Genomic DNA, 21,492 nt, shown 5'->3' with positions numbered 1-21,492 from the left:
ACCTGTTGTTGGCCATTTATAATTTACAGCTCAGGGGTCCAGGAACGGAGCCAAAAGGACATGTGGCTGTCAGCCCAGTACTTGAGAACTGCAAGGGGCTCCCAGCCTTGGAATTTCAGGGACACTCAGATCCCCTATCATCTCAGGATGCTGTCCAGATCTCTCCTCCGTGTAAAAGTTCATAATCTCACATCCATTTTCCTTACTGAAGTGAGTTGGAAAGAGAAGAATCAGGGAGACAGAAACAGGGGTGGAAGGGGGGCAATTCAAAGGAATGGTTGGAGTTATCAAGTTATGAAAAATGATCCAAAACTTAGAAATTAGGCCCCCCAAACCAGCTACCTGTCTTTCCTGTGTCCTACAAGAATGGGGTCTAGTAAACTTTCTTATAGGTCACCAGACTTTATGACCAACTAGAGCCCGGACTGTGTAAACTTAGCTGTTAACCTGTAGGAAAGCAGCAAGATGAAGGTTCCATTTGCCTGATGGAGAAAACAGTCCCAAAGATCATGGTTTGACTGTCCTCTAAGTTATTAAGCATTTCTGCATCTAATGATAATCACATCCCATCACCCTCCATCATTCATTTTCTTCGAGTGTGTGCGTTTCTCATATTCTCCAGTTAACCAGCCCTGTCATCTCCTGATTCCCTCAGCAATAAAGTAATTTGAACTCTGGCATAATTCTCGCATTCGTATGTACTGAGCACATGACAGAGGCTTAGGTTTGAAAATTATACTTTGATAGGGAATTGGAATTAGACAAATCTGGGTTCAAAGATGTGAACCTCACTAACCTGGAGGTCTCAGAAGAAAAGCAAAAATATCTGCAGGCTTCAGTTCGCCATGTGAAAAACCTCCACAAAGGGCCGCACTGAGTTTTAAATGAGCTGAGGTTTGTAAAGTGCTTGATGCCTGGCAAAAGGGAGAGAAATGCCTCTCTTCCTTCCAGATGCCCCCGGATGGCTTTTCCCTGTGTGCTGAGCCCCTTCCCTCAGAGTCCACGAGGAGGAGGGCCGAAGGCCGGGACATTTGGACCAGCCGCCTCGTGGCCTGTGGAAAGAACACCTGGCCATCCGTCCGCTCCTTTCTAGGCACCAGCAGGCACTGAGGTCCCGGGATCCCAAAAGGATTCCCTTGGAGCTGTCTTGCACAGCCTGGAGCTTGACAACGGACGGCAGCCGCGTGCACCGCTCCCACGGCCCGGTTGTCGCTTGACCAGCCCTTCGGAGAGGCCGCATCAGGCAGTCTGCCGGGACCAGCCCGGGAGCCGTTAAGGCCGCCTCCGGCTGCCACGGCTCACACGGTGCTGCCCTGCCCCCTGCCCCCCGGACGAGCTCCTCACGCCCCTCTTTTCTGTCCGCGGGAGCGTGCCTGTGCCACCATCAGAACTTCCGGGAGGATGGATTCAGTGATGCGGTCACAAACCGCTTCCTGTGGTGGCTGCGGGGCAGGGGTGCGGCCTCGCAGGCCCCAGGTGCGGTGCGTGGTGCAGAAGTCGCTCGTGATGGGGGCTGCGTGCTGCTGAACGTGTCACATGGCGAACAGAAGGCCGAGGCCGCCATCCCGCCCCACCACGCAGGGGTGGCTTGCAAGGGGACCACCCCTACATCCTCTCCATCTGATGCGGTTTCAGCGCACCTTGCAGGTAAGGGTGTAGACCAGGAGGACAGCTGTGAAGTCGACCCCGAAGCGTTCAGGCACTTCTCATCAAGAACTGGGCTCGGGCTCCACCACCTGCTAGCTGTGTGCGACCCCGGGGCAAGGTGCGTAACTCTGGGAGAGTCACTGGCCTCCTCAAAAGGGCAGGGGGTGGAGAACGACATCTATGTAACACAGTAGAGGTCGTGGCCAAATGGGCCGATGGCAATGAGGCCTTTGACACAGTGCTAGCAGTTGGCTGTTGAGGACAATTAATCCTCTTCTCCTTCTCTTTTCCTCCACACTGGAAGTTCTCCAGGTGCTAAGGTGGCGTCTCCCACGGACACGACTTGGATCCCTAGAGCCTCATGAGCACTGGATGGCAACGCCCAGGTCAAGCACGGAAGTTGGATTAGCCCTTCCTACAGAAACATGCAGCTTCTTGGCTGAGCGGGACCCTTTGCTGAAATGCTGTCCCTGGGTCCATCTTAACCGCCTTCTGTAAAAGCCTATCTATCTTGTATCCCTTTCTTTCTGCTTCTCAGACTAAATAGCAGAGAAGACGAAGGCACTCTATCAGCAGTGCTGTTCAGGAGAAACGTGTGTGCCTGTGTTTGCACACTTACGTGTGAGAACTCTAAGTACTCTTCCAATTATAGCTAGGAATTTGAGATAGAACTGAGCAGAAACCAAGAGGTGAGCTAGGGAGCCTAAACTTACTCCTTCTCTGGGGGCTATCTGATGGAAAGGTAAATAATAATACATCTTTGCCTAAACACACATACCATGAGAAATTCATAATCCCTTTGAGTCACACTCTTCTATGAACAAGCTGCTACACGCAAGATGGTCTTAACTGTTCCAGACTGTTCCAGGCTGGACAACTACTGGTCCACAAATGTCACCCCTTTAGTCTACTTTGTAAGAAAGCAGCGAGACGTGTTCTCAAAATGCACAGGTTGGTTGAAGGAGGCACCTTCTTTTTCTTTGCAAAAGAGCCTAAATCATCTCACTGCCTTCCATAGGCAATAAGCAATGTCTGGAATATTATTTTTCTTCTCTTCCCCCCCCCCCACCTCTCTCTCTCATTTCAAGCCCTGACTAGTTTTAGAAATTGTGGATCTCCACCTTTCCAACCACTATTCCCAGGAGGGTTTCTGGTGGCCCTGTTAACTTTGGCAGTGTGAAGAACCCACAAGAAAACCGCACTGACCTGAGTCCATCCTGCCCGGGCCTCCACTGCCCAACTGCAGAAGCACCATTCACATTGTAGACTATGCGAATGCCACCCCCTGCAGCTCAAGGCCATTTACATGGACTAGAGTGTGAGTGGTGCCAAGATGAGCAATATGGTAGCACCAGGTCATACCAGGTAGAGGCTGGGCCTGGGGCCACTTTCCTAGACTCCAGTTCTTTGCAGCCTCTTGTCTCTAGGGGAGCCCAATGCCTTTGCTAAACACACACACACACACACACACACACACACACACACACACAAAACCACCCCCACCCCCATCTTTCCCCTCTCTAAATGCTGTGGTCTAAGGTAAAGATGTTACTCCCCAGCACTCCATGGCTTTGTCATGTTGCCTGAAAAGAAGAAAAGAAAAACTTCTCTAGAAACAGAGAAACAGGAACAGAAACTTCTCTGGGAAACAGAGTGCAGGACCGACTCGTCCTGCATTCTGGTGTGCCTCGGGACAAGACACTTTGCTTGAGGGGCCAGCTTGCAGGCCAGGGCTAATCTGAGTCTCTTGTGACTGTGCGACTCTCTCCCTGTGAGTCACTGGGTTGTATGCAGTTGGGACCATTCAGCTGTCAAAGCAAAACAAATGTGTAAAAGATTACACTCCCGTATAGAGTGTTGGGTTATTTGGAGGTCTTCGCGTGTTCATATTCAGCACAGCAATAGGCTGTGGGGGGTGGGGGGGCGTGGCTAGCATTTCGGATGTGTTGGAAATAGCACGGTATAGACACAGAGCTGTTCCAGAGTTCTAGCTCTGCTCAGCCGCTGGGCGGGTGGTGCTGTTTGGCTTTGCACAAACTGGGTTGCAACTCGATATTCCAGTTCATCATGTGTGTGGTTTCCAGCCCTTGTGGGCAAGGGAAAGAAAGCAGAGTAGGTAGGAGGCAGAATCATATAACACATATGATTTATAAACCATATGTTGAAGAATATTTATTTAATATTTCATAATATTTATTTAAAGTTCCCAGACCCTGCCCTTTCCCTCTTCCCTCCAGAAAAAAAATCTAAACTTTTAAACTTGTTACATCTCAGTTTTAAAGTATTTCAAACCTATTTCCTCTCCAACCTGTCAGAGCTTGAAACTTCCTGTGCCTCAAAAGACCATCTTGATGGGTTTCACGGACGTGGAATTATTCGAAGAAGCAACGAAGGCAGGGGTGTTGTTTTCTCCCCGTGTAGTTCCGTGGGGGTGACTGCTCCTCTCTGCCATGGTTAGGTGGTGATGGCAAGAATGGGATTCCCGATCGGTCAACTCTACACCTGGGGAATCTCAGCTCTGGGCCAATTCATGGAGTTAGTGCCAGTGAGCTGTACGCAGCACCTAGGATATGCTGGCTCGCGGGGTCTGCAAGCTTGGAACCTGGCTCTTCCTCCTGGGAGAATAAATGTCCCTCCCTGGTCTCCACGCTGATTACTACGGGCCCTCTGCCTTGATCCCACCCAGGAGACTCATTCAACAGCCAAGGGGGATCTCAAATCCAGTCCGAGAGCCCCCAGCATCTTTAGCCTCTTGGTCGCTGATTTCTCAAGTAGACCCCACCCGGTCTCCCATCTTGACTTTCACTTCTAGTAGCTTCTGAGACTGACTTGAAGCTTTCTCCTGACCTTTCCTGTTGATCAGTTTCTTTTCTTTTTTTTAAGTTTATTTATTATTTTTGAGAGAGAGAGAGAGAGAGAGAGAGAGAGAGAGAGAGCCTGAGCAGGAGAGGGGCAGAGAAAGGGAGAGAGAGAATCCCAAGCAGGCTCCGTGCTGTCAGCGCAGAGTTCAACGCAGGGTTCAAACTCACGAATCATGAGATCATGACCTGAGCTGAAATTAACAGTAGGATGCTTAACCCATTGAGCCACCCACATGCCCCTTCTCTGACGGTGCCCTGTCTCTGACGGACTCTTATGTGCTATTCAGGACAACATTACTTATTTCTACACTTTTAAAGTTCTGTGTCATTGTTCCATGTGGGAGCGGAAGAAAAGGTTCTATGTGCTAATATGCTAATGTGTTTCGTACATTACCAAGAAGAGGGTAGAGTAGGCAATTTTTCCAAATTTATTTCACCACAGATCCTTCCTTTTTGCCAAATAATTATTGATATTTTCTGAAATACAAGTATTCCCTTAAATCTTAAATTAGAGAGATGTTGATATTCATTTTGCTTCTCTCTTGTCCATCAACATAAAAAAGAAAGTCCCAAACCCTCGGGGACTTTCTTGCTCCCAATTCAACATTTACATAGAGTGCCCCTACCTGAAATGACTCACTCACAATTATTCTCTGGTAGTAGTTAACATTCACCATGCAAGAGGCTCACCACATTTCTAAGACATTATTCCACCCATGCCAAACCTTCTTAATTCACTTTAGCATTCATTACCAGTCCTAAAAACCATGAAGAACAATGGTATGACTAAGACTTTGGGACACTTACTTGAAGGAGTCAAGAGCATCGCTCACTGCATTGGCAAAATTGATATCCGTTGGGACATTTTTATATTCTAGGCAGTAAGTAGGTCTGACACCAAGAATCTCAACCTCACAGCCTAAGAAGGAAAAAGATGGCAAATGGTTACCTTCTTCAATAATTAAGGTAGGGTTATGAGCCTATTTCAGGAAGCAAACACCATTAGTCAAAATATAAATTTTGTTCATTTTCATGAAATAGAAGAACCTATTGTTGACAGTTGGTATATATATATATATCTACAATTATATTATATATATTATATATATATATATATATAATTATAAAATTATAGTTAAATTTTGTTTAACTGGAGCAGAGATTCTCAAAATACATTCCTAAGCAACACTCGTGTCCCATGACAAGGACTAGTAAAATTTCATTAATGTTTGTCTTTCCCAACTTGAAACAAAAAGTTAATTAGTACACAGAAAGGTCTTAATTAAAAGATTTTTTCTAGGGGTGCCTGGGTGGCGCAGTCGGTTAAGCGTCCGACTTCAGCCAGGTCACGATCTCGCGCTCCGTGAGTTCGAGCCCCGCGTCGGGCTCTGGGCTGATGGCTCGGAGCCTGGAGCCTGTTTCCGATTCTGTGTCTCCCTCTCTCTCTGCCCCTCCCCCGTTCATGCTCTGTCTCTCTCTGTCCCAAAAATAAATAAACGTTGAAAAAAAAAAGAAAAAAAAAGTTTTTTTCTATAGGTTTTTCATAACTACTAAGGCTTCTAGCGTGTCTTTGTCCATTCTAAAGTCAAGTTGTAGGTAGTATCTGATTAGTCCAGGAATAATAAAATAAATACTTCACTAGTCCAACTGGACTTAGAGATAGATACTGCACTAAATTAGCAAGGCCTAAAAGTCAGTAGGTCAAAGCAAGGATTCTGAGACATGACCTTGCCTCTTCCAAAATGAAGTAAAAGGATTAAGGGCATTCAGACGTTGGAAGCTGCGATGGCCTTAGCTTCACTGCCCCGGTCCCTGGGACAAATAGAAGTAGTTGCTCTGAGAGAGAGACACGAACCTTATTATCAAAATACAGGGCAGGAGAGGGATGAGCCAGCCTCAGTTTTAGTGGAGTACTATTGGGTACCTACTCTGAACTGGTCACTGTGTTCAGACATAGCAGAAACAAAAATGGGTCAGTCAGCGTCTCCATCCTGGAGCATCCCAGAGTCTAGCGGGAGGAGGCATACAGGAAAACAGCGTAATTTGTGAAGCGTAAAATGACATACACTTGCTGGTGCAGGGCATTTACTTCAGGGATTATTTCTTCCTGGAAGCCTTCCTTGAATCTCCAGGTTGGGCTCAGTCCCATTTGGCCAGTGTGTCTGGTGATGGAGGTAGGGAAGAAAGGGACATCCCAAGCAAAGAGAGTAGCAGAAGCAAAAGTTCAGAGATGGATAACAGGAAGGTGTGCGTGGAGACCTGTATGCAAAAGAAAGTTCCAAACAAGGGGTGTCCAGAGACAAGATGGTGAACATTCTTGTAGCCCAGGGAAAATGATTTTCAAGGTAGAGTTAAGTAAAAGTGGGACAAGTTGGGAGTGTTGGGGAAAGGACTGTCTCTATCTGGAAATAACCCCACTCCTGGGTATATCTGATGGTTGGTTACAGCTCCCCTTCATTATTGAGTAAGGTGAATAAGCTAACTCCTGGATTTACAAGAGTAAATCCTGTCCATGGGTTCTTGAAAAAAGTTCAAGAAAGAAATGCCAGTGGGATCTTAACTGGTCATAGCCCTTCAGATATCTGTGTTTCATCTGTTGAAGACTATTTGTTAGTGTCTATTGTTCTCTCAAAGCTGTTCATTCAACAATGTACGAGGGCCATTGTTTGTACCTGCTATGTGCTCAGTGTCAGCACTCAGAAGCAAATTAGACACCACCTACCCTTCAAAGCTGTAACAGCCTTTTACAGTGTGGTCAGGTACCTGCTTCTGGCACATTTAATACATGGGTGTTACGAGTTTGCAAGTAATGGAATTTTGATCATGGTTTTGGCAGATAAAAAACTGCACACGTTTTTGTGTTCACACATTAATATTAAACAATAAGCATTTTTGTATAATAAATAAGAATTATGTTTGTTAGTATTATCAATCATTTTACTGGATTAAAATGAATCTAGACTTAACATTGGTGTAGTATTATAGTTCACCTGAGAAACTGACACTTGCTTTAAGTTAAAGGAGGATACAGACAACTTTTTATTGATTAGTTACATGTAGAATTCTATAGTAAAGATAGAATATATGGAAAAGTAGGCCTGTTTTTTATTTTTATTTTTTATTCTTAAAAATTACAATGAATTTTAACTTAGTCCAGAACCATAGCAGCATCTACCAAAGGCCAAGGGTAGGACAGGAGACCTGAGAGAAACTCCCTCCAAGTACACAAACCCTTCATCAAGTGCAAAGAACAGCTCATCAAAGGCTAAAGACAGAACATCGGGGTGGAGAGAGCTCCAAGCTGCAGAAAGCTGAGGACAATGCTGGAGAGAAAAAGAACTCAGTGATTCAAAAAGTAGGCAGCATTGGGACACTGGGTGGCTCAGTCGGTTAAGTGCCCGACTTCGGCTCAGGTCATGATCTCATAGTTCGTGTGTTTGAGCCCCGCGTGGGGCTTTTTGCTGATGGCTCAGAGCCTGGAGCCTGCTTCCGATTCTGTCTCCTTCTCTGCCCCTCCCCCACTTATGCTCTCTTTCTCTCTCTGCTCCTCCCCTGCTTGTGCTCGCTCTCTCAGAAATAAATAAACAGTTAATGTTAAAAAAAAAAAAAAGTAGGCAACATAAACTTTCTATGTAAAGAACAGAGAGCTATATACTGGACAAATTCCAAAGCCTGCTAAAGAGATAATCCTTATCTTCCCTCATGACACTTGTAACTAGTGGCAAATTAAATCTAAAGCTTCAAAAACACCCAGATCCAGCTCAACTACAGATTAGAATGACTTAGCCTCCACTCTAAAGGCCTGACATAGGAAGAGGCATGAACTTTTTCAGGGAAAATATCATTTGCTATTGTTCTTTCTCACACAATCCTTGGCATATAATAAAAAAAAAAGCATGAGATGTACTAAGAAGCAGTAAAATGTGCGTCATAATTAAGAGAAAAATATTCAACAGAACCAGATCTATAGATGTCACAAATGTTGGCCAGAAAGGGTAAACATAAAAGAAATTTCTTTAAGAGATTATTGACTATATAAAGCAAAATTAAAAACAGTATATTACGGGGTTTACAATATATGTTTAAGTAAAATAGATGACAATAAGAATATAAAGAGTGTATAAGTGGACCAATGGCATTATAAAATTTAAAAACTAGGGGCGCCTGGGTGGCGCAGTCGGTTAAGCGTCCGACTTCAGCCAGGTCACGATCTCGCGGTCCGTGAGTTCGAGCCCCGCGTCGGGCTCTGGGCTGATGGCTCAGAGCCTGGAGCCTGTTTCCGACTCTGTGTCTCCCTCTCTCTCTGCCCCTCCCCCGTTCATGCTCTGTCTCTCTCTGTCCCAAAAATAAATAAACGTTGAAAAAAAAAAATTTAAAAAAAAAATAAAAAAAATAAATAAATAAATAAAAACTCTATTTTCAGGGCACCTGAGTGGCTCAGTTGGTTGAGTGTCCGACTTCGGCTCAGGTCATGATCTCGCGGTCCGTGAGTTCGAGCCTCGTGTCGGGCTCTGTGCTGACAGCTCAGAGCCTGGAGCCTGTTTCAGATTCTGTGTCTCCCTCTCTCTCTGACCCTCCCCCGTTCATACTCTGTCTCTCTCTCTGTCTCAAAAATAAATAAATAAATAAATAAATAAATAAATAAATAAATAAATAAAATTAAAAAAAAAAACTATTTTCATTGTGAAGTAACACAATAGTATTTCAAGGTAGAACATGAATAAGTTAAGGATGCATGTTGGTAGAGTAACCATTAGAAAAAAAAACAATAAAATCTGGAATCAATAGAGAAAATACAATAAAATTCTATAAGTATTCAATTAATGGAAAAGAATACAGGAAATGAACAACAGAGGAATAAAAACAGTTAAGACAAATTAAAAATAATGCAAACATGGTAGGCTTAAACCCAACCGTATCAATAATCACATCAAATGTAATTGAATGAAACACTTTGTTTAAAAGGCAGAGATGGTCAGACTGGATTAAAAATTAAGACCCAAATATATACAATCTGTAAGAGAAAAACATTTTTAAATATAAATACACTGGCTAAAAAGAAAGGGCTGGAAAAAATTTATACCATGCAACAATAAGTATAAGCAGCTGATACAGTTATACATCAAAATAAATGTTTACAAAATATCAACTGGAGATGAGCAACTGGAAGTTTTATAATTTTCTGCTGGGAGAGTAAAATGATACAGCCACTTTATACACTTGTTCACCAGTTTCCTATAAAGTCAAATATACATTACCCAATGAACCAGCAATTTCGCCCCCTAGGAATTTACATAAGAGGAATGAAAACATATGTCCACAAAACGACTTGCACAGGGGCGCCTGGTGGCTCAGCCGGTTAAGCATCCAACTTTGGTTTAGGTCATGATCTCACCATTAGTGAGTTTGAGCCCCACATTGGGCTGTCTGCTGTCAGCACAGAGACCACTTTGAATCCGCTGTTCCCCTCTCTCTCTTGTCCCTACCCCACCCTCTCTCTCTCTCTCTCTCTCTCTCTCAAAAATAAATATTAAAAAAAATTGTATGAAAATGTTCATAGTAGCATTAGTTATAATAACTCCAAACTGGAAATAACCCACATATACATAACAGAAGAATGGAAAACACTTTTTGATATATTTCTGCTATGAAATACTACTCAACAGTGAAAAGCAATACACCACTGATACATGCCACACAGGGAGTGTAACTCAAAAATCTTACAATGAATGAAAGAAGGCAGACATGAAAGAGTGTGTATGGTGTGATTCCACTTACATGAAGCCTGAGAACAGACAAAACAAATCTATGACAATACAAATCAGGAAACATTTGCTTCTGGGGATGGGGAGTGGTTGACTAGAAGGAGGAATGACTATGGAAACATTTTTGTATCTTGATTTGGGTGGTCGTTACACAGGCACGCAAGTTTGAAAGTGCACCAAACTGTACTTTTATGATCTATTTTATTGTATGTAAGTTATATCTAAAAAATTAATGATACATCTTAATGGAGTAACTTTATTGTGCATAATATTATATTGAGATGTGAACAGTGCTGAATAAAGATGGTATTGGACAAAGATTAATAATAATAAAAATCTATTATGGACTGGCTGCTATGTACCAGTGTTAACGTACTTTAGTTGGTATAATAAACCTTATGAACCCTGTAAGCTGATAGGGCCTTCAGTTTACACACAAGGAACTGAGTCAGAAAAGTAAAGAGAGTCGCCCACTGTCACAGGGCAAGTGTGAGAAAGAGCTAACATTTGAATCTAGTTTTATATGACTCTGAAGCTTTAGGTATAAGTTTAAAATGGTATCTGGCAATTTCACACATACAAGGACAGAAATTATGCTTTCCTTATTGTTTTTTAAAATTTATTTTATTTATTTATTTATTTATTTATTTTTTAATTTTTTTTTCAACGTTTATTTATTTTTGGGACAGAGAGAGACAGAGCATGAACGGGCGAGGGGCAGAGAGAGAGGGAGACACAGAATCGGAAACAGGCTCCAGGCTCTGAGCCATCAGCCCAGAGCCTGACGCGGGGCTCGAACTCACGAAGCGCGAGATCGTGACCTGGCTGAAGTCGGACGCTTAACCGACTGCGCCACCCAGGCGCCCCTTATTTATTTTTTAAATAAGAAATTTATTGTCAGATTGGTTTCCATACAACACCCAGTGCTCATCCCAACAGGTGCCCTCCTCAATACCCATCACTCACCCTCTCCTCCCTCCCACCCCCCATCAACCCTCAGTTTGTTCTCAGTTTTTAAGAGTCTCTTATGTTTTGGCTCCCTCCCTCTCTAATCTTTTTTTTTCCTTCCCCTCCCCCATGGCCTTCTGTTAAGTTTCTCGGGATCCACATAAGAGTGAAAACATAAGTCATTCTCTGTATGACTTATTTCACTTAGCATAACACTCTCCAGTTCCATCCACGTTGCTACAAAGGGCCAGATTTCATTCTTTCTCATTGCCACGTAGTACTCCATTGTGTATATAAACCACAATTTCTTTATCCATTCATCAGTTGATGGACATTTAGGCCCTTTCCATAATTTGGCTATTGTTGAAAGTGCTGCTATAAACATTGGGGTCCAAGTGCCCCTATGCATCAGCACTCCTGTATCCCTTGGGTCAATTCCTAGCAGTGCTATTGCTGGGTCATAGAGTAGATCTATTTTTAATTTTTTGAGGAACCTCCACACTGTTTTCCAGAGCAGCTGCACCAGTTTGCATTCCCACCAACAGTGCAAGAGGGTTCCACATCCTCTCCAGCATCTATAGTCTCCTGCTTTGTTTATTTTAGCCACTCTGACTGGCATGAGGTGGTATTTCAGTGTGATTTTGATTTGTATTTCCCTGATGAGGAGCAGTGTTGAGCATCTTTTCATGTGCCTGTTGGCCATCTGGATGTCTTCTTTAGAAAACTGTCTATTCATGTTTTCTGCCCATTTCTTCACTGGATTATTTGTTTTTCGGGTGTGGAGTTTGGTGAGTTCTTTATAGATTTTGGATACTAGCCCTTTGTCTGATATGTCATTTACAAAGATCTTTTCTCATTCCGTTGGTTGCCTTTTAGTTTTGTTGACTGTTTCCTTTGCAGTGCAGAAGGTTTTTATCTTCATGAAGTCCCAATAGTTCATTTTGGCTTTTAATTCCCTTGCCTTTGGGAAGGGAATTTTTATTAAGTAAAGTACTTATTTTATCAAGTAAGAAATTGCTGCAGCTAAGGTCACTGAGGTTTTTTCCTGCTTTCTCCTCTAGGGTTTTGATGGTTTCCTGTCTCACACTCAGGTCCTTTATCCATTTTGAGTTTATTTTTGTGAATGGTATAAGAAAGTGGTCTAGTTTCACTCTTCTGCATGTTGCTGTCCAGTTCTCCCAGCACCATTTGTTAAAGAGACTTTTTTCCACTGGATATTCTTTCCTGCTTTGTCAAAGATTAGTTGGCCATACTTTTGTGCGTCCAATTCTGGAGTCTCTGTTCTAGTCCATTGGTCTATGGGTCTGTTTTTGTGCCAATACTATGCTGTCTTGATGATTATAGCTTCGCAGTAGAGGCTAAAGTCTGGGATTGTGATGCCTCCTGCTTTGGTCTTCTTCTTCAAAATTACTTTGGCTATTCAGGATCTTTTGTGGTTCCATGCTTTCCTTATTGTTAAGATTTACTGAAACTTACTGAGAAATAAGTCAAAATAAATAAATAAACATTTATATTTTAATACTTCATAATGTTGTAAATTTTAGGCTAACATAACACCCTGAGTCACATTTGATCCCTTTCTGCTTGAAGGGACCACGTACAGTTTAAATTTCAATAGAATGAAATTCTTCAAGAATGAAGATGTGGTTTTAAAATAAATAGCAGTAAACAATGAAATGGCAAAATACAGTTAAATCTAAGTAATAAATATTTACTAATGTAGCTATGTGAAAATATTTTTTTGGAAAAGGAAGTGCATATTTTTTTAAGTTAATGTAATAATCTGGATCTAAAGTTCTAAATTATGTCAACAAAAATTGGGGGAGAGTTTCAGGGAAGGAAGGCAAAGCATTTTCATTGTTGTTGGAAGGAAGGGACGGGCAATTTATAATGTTTCATTCTAGACACTGATCTAAAGATTGGAATATAAAGCTTGGAAGCTGGGGGCAACTGGGTGGCTCAGTTTGTGAAGCATCCAACTTCGGCTCAGGTCATAATATCGTGGTTTATGAGTTCAAACCCCACTTTGGGCTCTGTGCTGACAGCTCAGAGCGTGGAGCCTTCTTCGGATTCTGTGTTTCCCTCTCTCTCTGCCCCTCCTCTCTCTCTCCTCTCTCTCTCAAAAATAAATAAAACATTTAAAAAAAAGGTTGGAAGTTGTATGTGCATAACTTCCAAATCACTAAAGGAATAAAAAAGAAGCATATAAAAATAATCTAATATCAAAATAGATGAAACATGAAAAAGATTTTAAAAAGGAAATATCCAGGAAGCACTAATACAGAAAGCATAATAAAAGAGAAAAACAAATATATTAGCTTCAAAATAAATGTGAATGGATAAACACTTTTTAAAAAATTTTTGTAATGTTTATTTATTTTTGAGAGAGAGGAGTGCAAGCAGGGAAGGGTCAGAGAGAGAGGGAGACACAGAATCTGAAGCAGGCTCCAGGCTCCAACCTGTCAGCGCAGAGCCCAATGTGGGGCCCGAACCCACGAACCAAGAGATCGTGACCCGAGCTGAAGTCGAAAGCTTAACTGACTGAGCCACCCAGGTGCCCCGAATGGATTAAACTCTGAAAGATTGTGAAGATTGAAGCAAGAAACAAAATCCAACTATAAACTACTTAAAAATTTACACTTGAAATAAAATGGCACAGAAAGGTTAGATATAAAAGAGTGAACAAAACCCAACCCCCAACCCAAAAAATTAACACCCCAAAGGTAGGTCTCAAAACCCTGAAATAGCTACAAATCTTCATTAACAGTTAAGAATGTGTATGCTTGGGGCGCCTGGATGGCTCAAGCGGTTATCTCCCTTTCTCTCTGTGCCCTTCCACAGCTCACAGGTACATGCTCTCTCACTCTCTCTCTCTCAAAATAAACAAACTTAAAAAAAAAATGAATGTATGTTTGTTAAGAGGGGAGATCTTAAAAGTTCCCATAAGAAAAATATAATTTGTAACTATGTGTGGTGATGGATGTTAGCTAGACTGATTGTGATAATCATTTCACTATATATGTATCAAATCATTCTGTTGTATACCTGAAACTCGAAATTTTACATGTCAATGATATCTCAATAAAAAATAAATAAACATAAAAAAGAATGGGCATGATTGTTTATGTATCATTAATATACACAACACACACACAGTAACTAGTCTTGGGAAAATAAAGTGCAAAATTGAAATCTTGGTTGAAGGTTTCAATGACAGCTCAAGAAAGAAAGAATAAATGATATCTAAGATATAGCTATATAAAGACATAGAAGATTTGAATGTTAATAAGCTGGATTCAACAGACAATGAAAATTTTATCTTCTTGTTGTAGAATATTCATTATTATCAAACTTAACAGAAAAACTGACTGTATTTTGGTCCGCAAAGAAAATCTCAATAATTTCCAAACAGCAGAAATTTTATAGGCCACCATGCATATTATCTGACCAGAGGTAATGAAATTAGGAATTAATCATAACAGTTAACTAAAAATAAATCCAACTCCTTGTGAATGAAAAAGAAAACCCTTATGTAACTTGACATAAAGAGGAAATGAAACCTTCACTGAACCTTCACGCTAGATATTAACCACAGTGAAAATTCTACATTTCAAAACTTCATGGGATGCGTTTTCATTTAGGTCAGAAGCAGATCAGGAATGTTGCCGTCACCACTGCAATTTATTACCGTTAGAAAACTTCTTAGCAAGGCAATTAACAAGAAATAGAAATAAATAAGGAGTGCTACAAATCAGAAGGCATGCGTGAAGAGTTCATCTATGGGAACATTTTTAAAACTTTTTGTTTGCAACTCGTGGCAAAATACTCATATTTCTTCATGATACAGTACAAAAACAGACTCACGGCAGAAACAGAAGTTTCACCCAACTATGAACAACGCACACTAATACTTTCTTGTTCTATTCTACTGTAGGTGTGTTTTTTTAATACTGATTAGCAATCCATAAATTGATTTTACTGTCCACTATGGATCAAGACCTGTGTTTGGAAAATACTGATATGAGCCATGTACCTGAGTATTCCTGAATCCCTCCTGTCCTTTGAGAAGAAGTTTGTTAGGCAATATTCACACAATATTTATTGTATGCATGTTTCGCCTACCAAACCACTTCTAGGAACATATTCTAAGAAAGTTGTATATATAAGCATCTATATCATGCTGTTATTTATAATATAAGTTAAAAAGCAATTTAGGGGGGCCTGGGTGGCTCAGTCGATTAAGTGTCTGACTTCGGCTCAGGTCATGATCTCACAGTTTGTGAGTTCGAGCCCCGCGTCAGGGTCTGTGCTGACAGCTCGGAGTCTGGAGCCTGCTTCAGATTCTGTGTCTCCTTCTCTCTCTCTCTGCCCCTCCCCCCACTCATGCTCTGTCTCTGTCTCTCAAAAATAAATAAATGTAAAAAAAAAATTAAAAATAAATAAATAAAGCAATTTAAATGTTTGAAAGTAGAGATGTGGTCAAATTATGGTATATCCATATAATGAAGTACCATGCAGGCATTAAAATCATTATGTCATTTGTATTTACTAGCATAATATTTTAGGTGAAAGGCTAGTAAATAGTATGTAAATGGATGATCTCATTTTTGAAAATATTTAAAGCATGTTTGTGTCCAAAAAAAGAGAGGCAATGAATGTAATATGAATGTGGGAAATTAAAATAAGAAAATAAATTGAGTATAAGAAAAGGTAAATGTAGTGGCTGGTTTGGTAGACTTTTGTGGGCTAATTGAAGTCATTCTGAACTCCTTCCTCGCTTTCCATCACTTTATGGTAGAAGGAGGAAAGCCTTCTTATTTCCCCAGAGCCCTTTGTGGCTAGGAATGGTCATGTGACCTAGTACCTCAGAAAACTGAGATCTGCTGAGGAGCTGAGGGTGGGAAGCTTTGCTTCCGGATGAAAGATAAAGTGCTTTGCTGGCACTGCCTCTTTCTGTCTTTTCCAGTTTGGAATGCAGGTTGTGATGACACAATCCTTGAGTCACAGAAGCCACCTTGAAACTATGAGGCAACATGTATTTCGTTAAAAAGTAAATATGCGAAAATGTAGCCAAAGGATATAACAATCCTGGGTTTTTTCAATGAGGTTGTTGGGGTGCCTCGGTAGCTTAGTCGGTTAAGCATCTGACTCTTGATTTCAGCTTGGGTCATGATCTCATAGTTCATGAGTTCAAGCCCCAAGTTGGGTTCTGGGCTGACAGTGCAGAGCCTGCTTAGGATTCTCTCTTTCCCTAGCTCTCTGCCCCTCCCCCACTTGCATGCATTCTCTCTCTCTCTCTCTCAAAACAAATAAACATTAAAATAAATAATTAAAATGAGGTTAAGCAGATGAACCACATAAAGTATTTCTTGTAACATGATACAAATGAATTCCCATGTGTGTATCCATTGTTCAGTTAGCTAGATCTTCTATTACTTGCAGCAGACAATTCCTGACTCATTCAGAAGGATTGTGGTTGACATTAAATTATTATTGTTTACTGAATTGAACCAAGTTTATTAAAATAAATATGTTATTTTTTGTAGTAGGAAACCAAAAAATGAATTTTTTACTGATAACTTCCAAGTTACAGATCAGGACTATATATATATACAGTCCTTCTAATATACAGATTAGGACACAAAAATTCTATTGTATCCCTATCCAGTTTTAAAACATTATAAACATTCATGTGCATGTTCTTTGATGCACTTAGGCCTGCATTTCTGTTGGAATATGTGTATGAGTAGAATTGCTAGATTTGGGGTATGCATATGCTCAACTTTATTAGATAATGCCAAAGAGTTTTTCAAAGCTCTTTTATTAGTTGGCTCCCGTCAGCTCACTATGAGACTTCCGGTTGCCCCATCCGTGTCACCACTTGGATTTGTCAGTTTTTTTAAATTAACCATTTTCCATTTTGGCAGTTACGCAGAGTTATCTCGTTGCAGTTTTATTTTGCATTTTTCTACGTTTATTTATTTTTGGGACAGAGAGAGACAGAGCATGAACGGGCGAGGGGCAGAGAGAGAGGGAGACACAGAATCGGAAACAGGCTCCAGGCTCTGAGCCATCAGCCCAGAGCCTGACGCGGGGCTCGAACTCACGGACCGCGAGATCGTGACCTGGCTGAAGTCGGACGCTTAACCGACTGTGCCACCCAGGCGCCCCTATTTTGCATTTTTCTAAAAAACAATGATGTTGAGTAACTTTACCTGTGTTTAGTGACCACTGGAATACCCTGCTATGCTATTTTTTTCCTGTTTAAGGAATACTTTTCTTACCCAAGACCATGAGGATATTCACCTATGTTTTCTTCTAGGAGCTTTATGTTTTACATTTTACAGTTAGATCTACAATCCACCTGGAATTACCTAGAATTAATTTAATGGATAGTGTTAGATAGGAGTCTGGATATATATATATGTATATGAATATATATATATATATATATATACGTATATGAATATATATGTATATATTCAATAGATCTTTCAAAATTTGTTGAAAAGATCATTTTTTGTTACTTCTCTAAAGTGTCTCCCTTGTCATAAATCAGGTATTGACTGTATATTTGTGGGGCTGTTTCAAGAATATCTAACCTTTAGTCTATTTGTCTACTTGTGTAAATACCATTTTGTGTTCATTTTTATAGTTTTAAATGTCTATATTTAATGGAGTAAATCCTCCAGTTTTGTTCATCTGACTTAAGATTGCTTTTGCTATTCCTGATTCTGCATTTCCATATAAATTTCAGAATTGACCTGTCAATTCACACAAATGCATACACACAAACTGTCAGAATTTTGATGGCAACTACACTGAATGTATAGATCAACTTTGGAAAAATTGATATCATATTAAGGCTTCCAACTCATTTACATAACATATTCCTTTTTAAGGTCTTTTTATATTTTTCTAAATAATTTTCTATGTAAAGTTCTCAAGCCATTTTTGTTAGATTCATTCCTTTATTTTTTGTGTTTTTGATTCTATTGGAAATGATATTGGCTTTTAAATGGCATTTTCTAATTTTTTTTCCTAGCATATATAAATACAATAATTTTTAAATATTGACCTTATATCAAAAGACTTATCTCATTAACTCTAAAAGTGAGTGCTTTTGGATTTTTGCAGCAGCAGTCATCTGTGAATAATTACAATTTCTTTTTCTTTTTGTTTTAAAACTTTTACCCCTGACCTCCCCACCACATCTCCTAACTGGATTGGGCCTCTAAATGTAATTTTGAATAGAAGTCATGGTAGAAGTCATCCTTATCTCATTACTGAACTCATTTACCAGCAACTATGATCTTTGCTATAAGGTTTTTGGTAGATAGTCTTGATCAGATTAAGGAGGTATTTTACTAGTTTCCCAAGTTTATTCTAATAAATCCCAGTTTAGTTTACTAAGAATTTTTTTTATGAATTGTTGATATTTGTCAAATAGTTTTTATTTATCTACTGAGATGATCAAATGTGTTTTTTTACTTTTATTCTGTTGCTGCTGTGAATAACATTGAGAGATTTTAAAATATTAAACCTATCTGTTATTCCTGTAATAAACCCAATTTGCTTGGCATGTATTATTCTATTTATGTATTGATTGATTCAGTGTATAAATTTCTTATTCAGAATTTTTATATCTATGTTAATGAAAAAGGTTATCCTGTAATTTGACTTAAAACATTTTTTTTAAGTTTATTTATTTTGGGGGGGGGCGGGGGAGAGAGAATCCTAAACAGGTTCCGTGTTGTCAGCATGGAGCTGGTCATGGGGCCTGATCTCATGAACCATTATTAACTCATGACCTGAGCCAAAATCAAGAGTCAGACTCTTAACTAATTGAGTCACTCAGGCGCCCCTTGACTTTCTTTTAATATCCTTGCCACATTTTAGTATCAAGCTTTTGCTGACTTTGTTATGGATGTGATTTACCATTATATATTCTCTGAAAGAGTTTGTGTAAGATTGGTGTTACTTTTCCCTTACATGTTTGAAAACTTCACTAGTGGAAGCATCTAATACTGGGGCATTCTGCTAAGGAAGGTTTTTAAAGATTTAACTTAAAAATAGATATAGAAGTATTCCAACTTTCAATTTCTTTTTGTCAGTTTTGGTAATTTTTCTCCAGCAATCTGTCTATTTCATTTACATTTTCAAATACATCGGCATAACATTTTTCATAACATTATTTTACTGGCTTTTTAATGTCTGTAGGTTCTAAGTTGATGCCCCCTTTTCCATTTTATTACTGGTTATTTTGTCTCCTCTTTTTATTTCTTGATAAGCCTTGTCAAGATTTCATACATTTTATTAGTTTTTAATTTAATTAAAAAAATTTTTTTTAATTTACATCCCAATTAGTTAGCATATAGTGCAACAATGATTTCAGGAGTAGATTCCTTAGTGCCCCTTACCCATTTAGCCCATCCCCCCTCCCGCAACCCCTCCAAGTAACCCTCAGTTTGTTCTCCATATTTATGAGTCTCTTCTGTTTTGTCCCCATCCCTGTTTTTATACTGTTTTTGTTTCCCTTCCCTTATGTTCATCTGTTTTGCCTCTTAAAGTCCTCATATGAGTGAAGTCATATGATTTTTGTCTTTCTCTGACTAATTTCACTTAGCATAATGGAACTGGAGGGTATTATTAGGTTTTTCTTATAAGAACAAATGTGGCTTTATCAATTCTCTCTCTCGTATGTTTGGTTTCTACTTCACTTCTGCTCTTATTTGTTTTTCTCCATGTGATGGAATTTAATTTTCTTTGAGATGGAAACTTAGACTATTGATTTTCAGGCAATATTATCTAATACATGCATATGAGTATTAATTTCCTTTAAGGCATGAGTTTAGTTGCATTCCATTTATCCTGCTACATTATATGTAGTATTTTCACTAACCTTCCATTCAAGGTATTTCCTATATATTTCCACAGTACCTTCTTCTCCGAATCATGAATTATTTAGAAGTCTCTGATTGTTTTCCAAATATATGAAGATTTAAAATTTTCTTTCTGTTATTGACTATACTTTAATTATACTGTAGTCAGAGAACACATTCTGTATGATTTCACACTTTTCCAATTTGTTAAGAAATGCTTTATGACTAACATATGGTCATTTTTTACAAATGTTCCATGTGCACTTGAGAATAATGTGTATTCATCAGTTGTCGGGTGCAGTGTTCTGGTAATATCAAGTAGGTAAATATGTTAATTTGTTGTATAAATTTTCTATACCCTTCTAATTTTTTGTCCTCTTATTTTATCAGTTACTGAAAAAGAGGTCTTAAAATCTTTTAATATCATGAATTTACCAATTCTCCTTTGGTTCTGTCAATTTTTGCTTTATTTATTTTGAGACTGTACAATTAGTAGCATTACAATTTAGAATTGTTACAGTTTCCTGGTGGATTGAGCCTTATATCAACATGAAGTGTCCTTTATTTTTTTTTAGTTTTTTTTTTAATGTTTATCCATTTTTTGAGAGACAGAGAGACAGAGCACGAGTGAGGGAGGGGCAGAGAGAGAGGGAGACACAGAACCCGAAGCAGGCTCCAGGCTCTGAGCTCTCAGCACAGAGCCCGACGCAGGGCTCAAACTCACAAACTGAGATCATGACCTGAGCTGAAGTCGGACGCTTAACTGACTGAGCCACCCAGGGGTCCCCTGACGTGTTCTTTATTTAAAAAATAGTCTAGAGGAGCCTGGGTGGCTCAGTCAGTTAAGCATCCGGCTTTAGCTCAGGTCATGATCTCATGGTTCATGAGTTCAAGTCTTGCATCAGGCTCTGTGGGGACAGCTTAAGGCCTGGAGCCTGCTTCGGATTCTGGGTCTCCCTCTCTCCGCCCCTCCCCTGCTTTCTCTCTCTCTCTCTCTCTCTCTCTCAAAAATAAACATTAAAATAAAATATAGTCTAGGTTTTTAGTCTACGTTGATTCATAGTAGTATAGATGCACCAGCTCTCTCTTGGTTAGTTTTTTTTTTTTTAAATTTTTTTTTCAACGTTTTTATTTTATTTTTGGGACAGAGAGAGACAGAGCATGAACGGGGGAGGGGCAGAGAGAGAGGGAGACACAGAATCGGAAACAGGCTCCAGGCTCCGAGCCATCAGCCCAGAGCCTGACGCGGGGCTCGAACTCACGGACCGCGAGATCGTGACCTGGCTAAAGTCGGACGCTTAACCGACTGCGCCACCCAGGCGCCCCTCTCTTGGTTAGTTTTTTAAACTCATCTTTTAAAAATGCTATTACTTTGAACTCTTCCACATA

At 40.0% G+C, this 21,492-nt stretch overlaps 1 protein-coding gene across 1 annotated transcript in view; it reads right to left on the bottom strand.

Annotated features, from left to right (window-relative positions):
• The window catches only part of ENPP6 (ectonucleotide pyrophosphatase/phosphodiesterase 6), a 117,118-nt gene that overhangs the window by 24,757 nt on the left and 70,869 nt on the right, over nucleotides 1-21,492 (bottom strand). Inside the window, exon 3 of the mRNA XM_047090434.1 lies at nucleotides 5,316-5,427. Coding sequence (XP_046946390.1) covers nucleotides 5,316-5,427 — 112 coding nt within the window. The remainder of the gene's footprint in view (nucleotides 1-5,315; nucleotides 5,428-21,492) is intronic.

The sequence above is a fragment of the Lynx rufus genome, unplaced genomic scaffold (assembly GCF_022079265.1).
Source record: "Lynx rufus isolate CCGP_SWC_20201006 ecotype Redwood Valley unplaced genomic scaffold, mLynRuf1.p SCAF_3, whole genome shotgun sequence".
NCBI classification, from domain to species: domain Eukaryota; kingdom Metazoa; phylum Chordata; class Mammalia; order Carnivora; family Felidae; genus Lynx; species Lynx rufus.
This window is presented reverse-complemented; position numbering and strand designations above follow the sequence as displayed.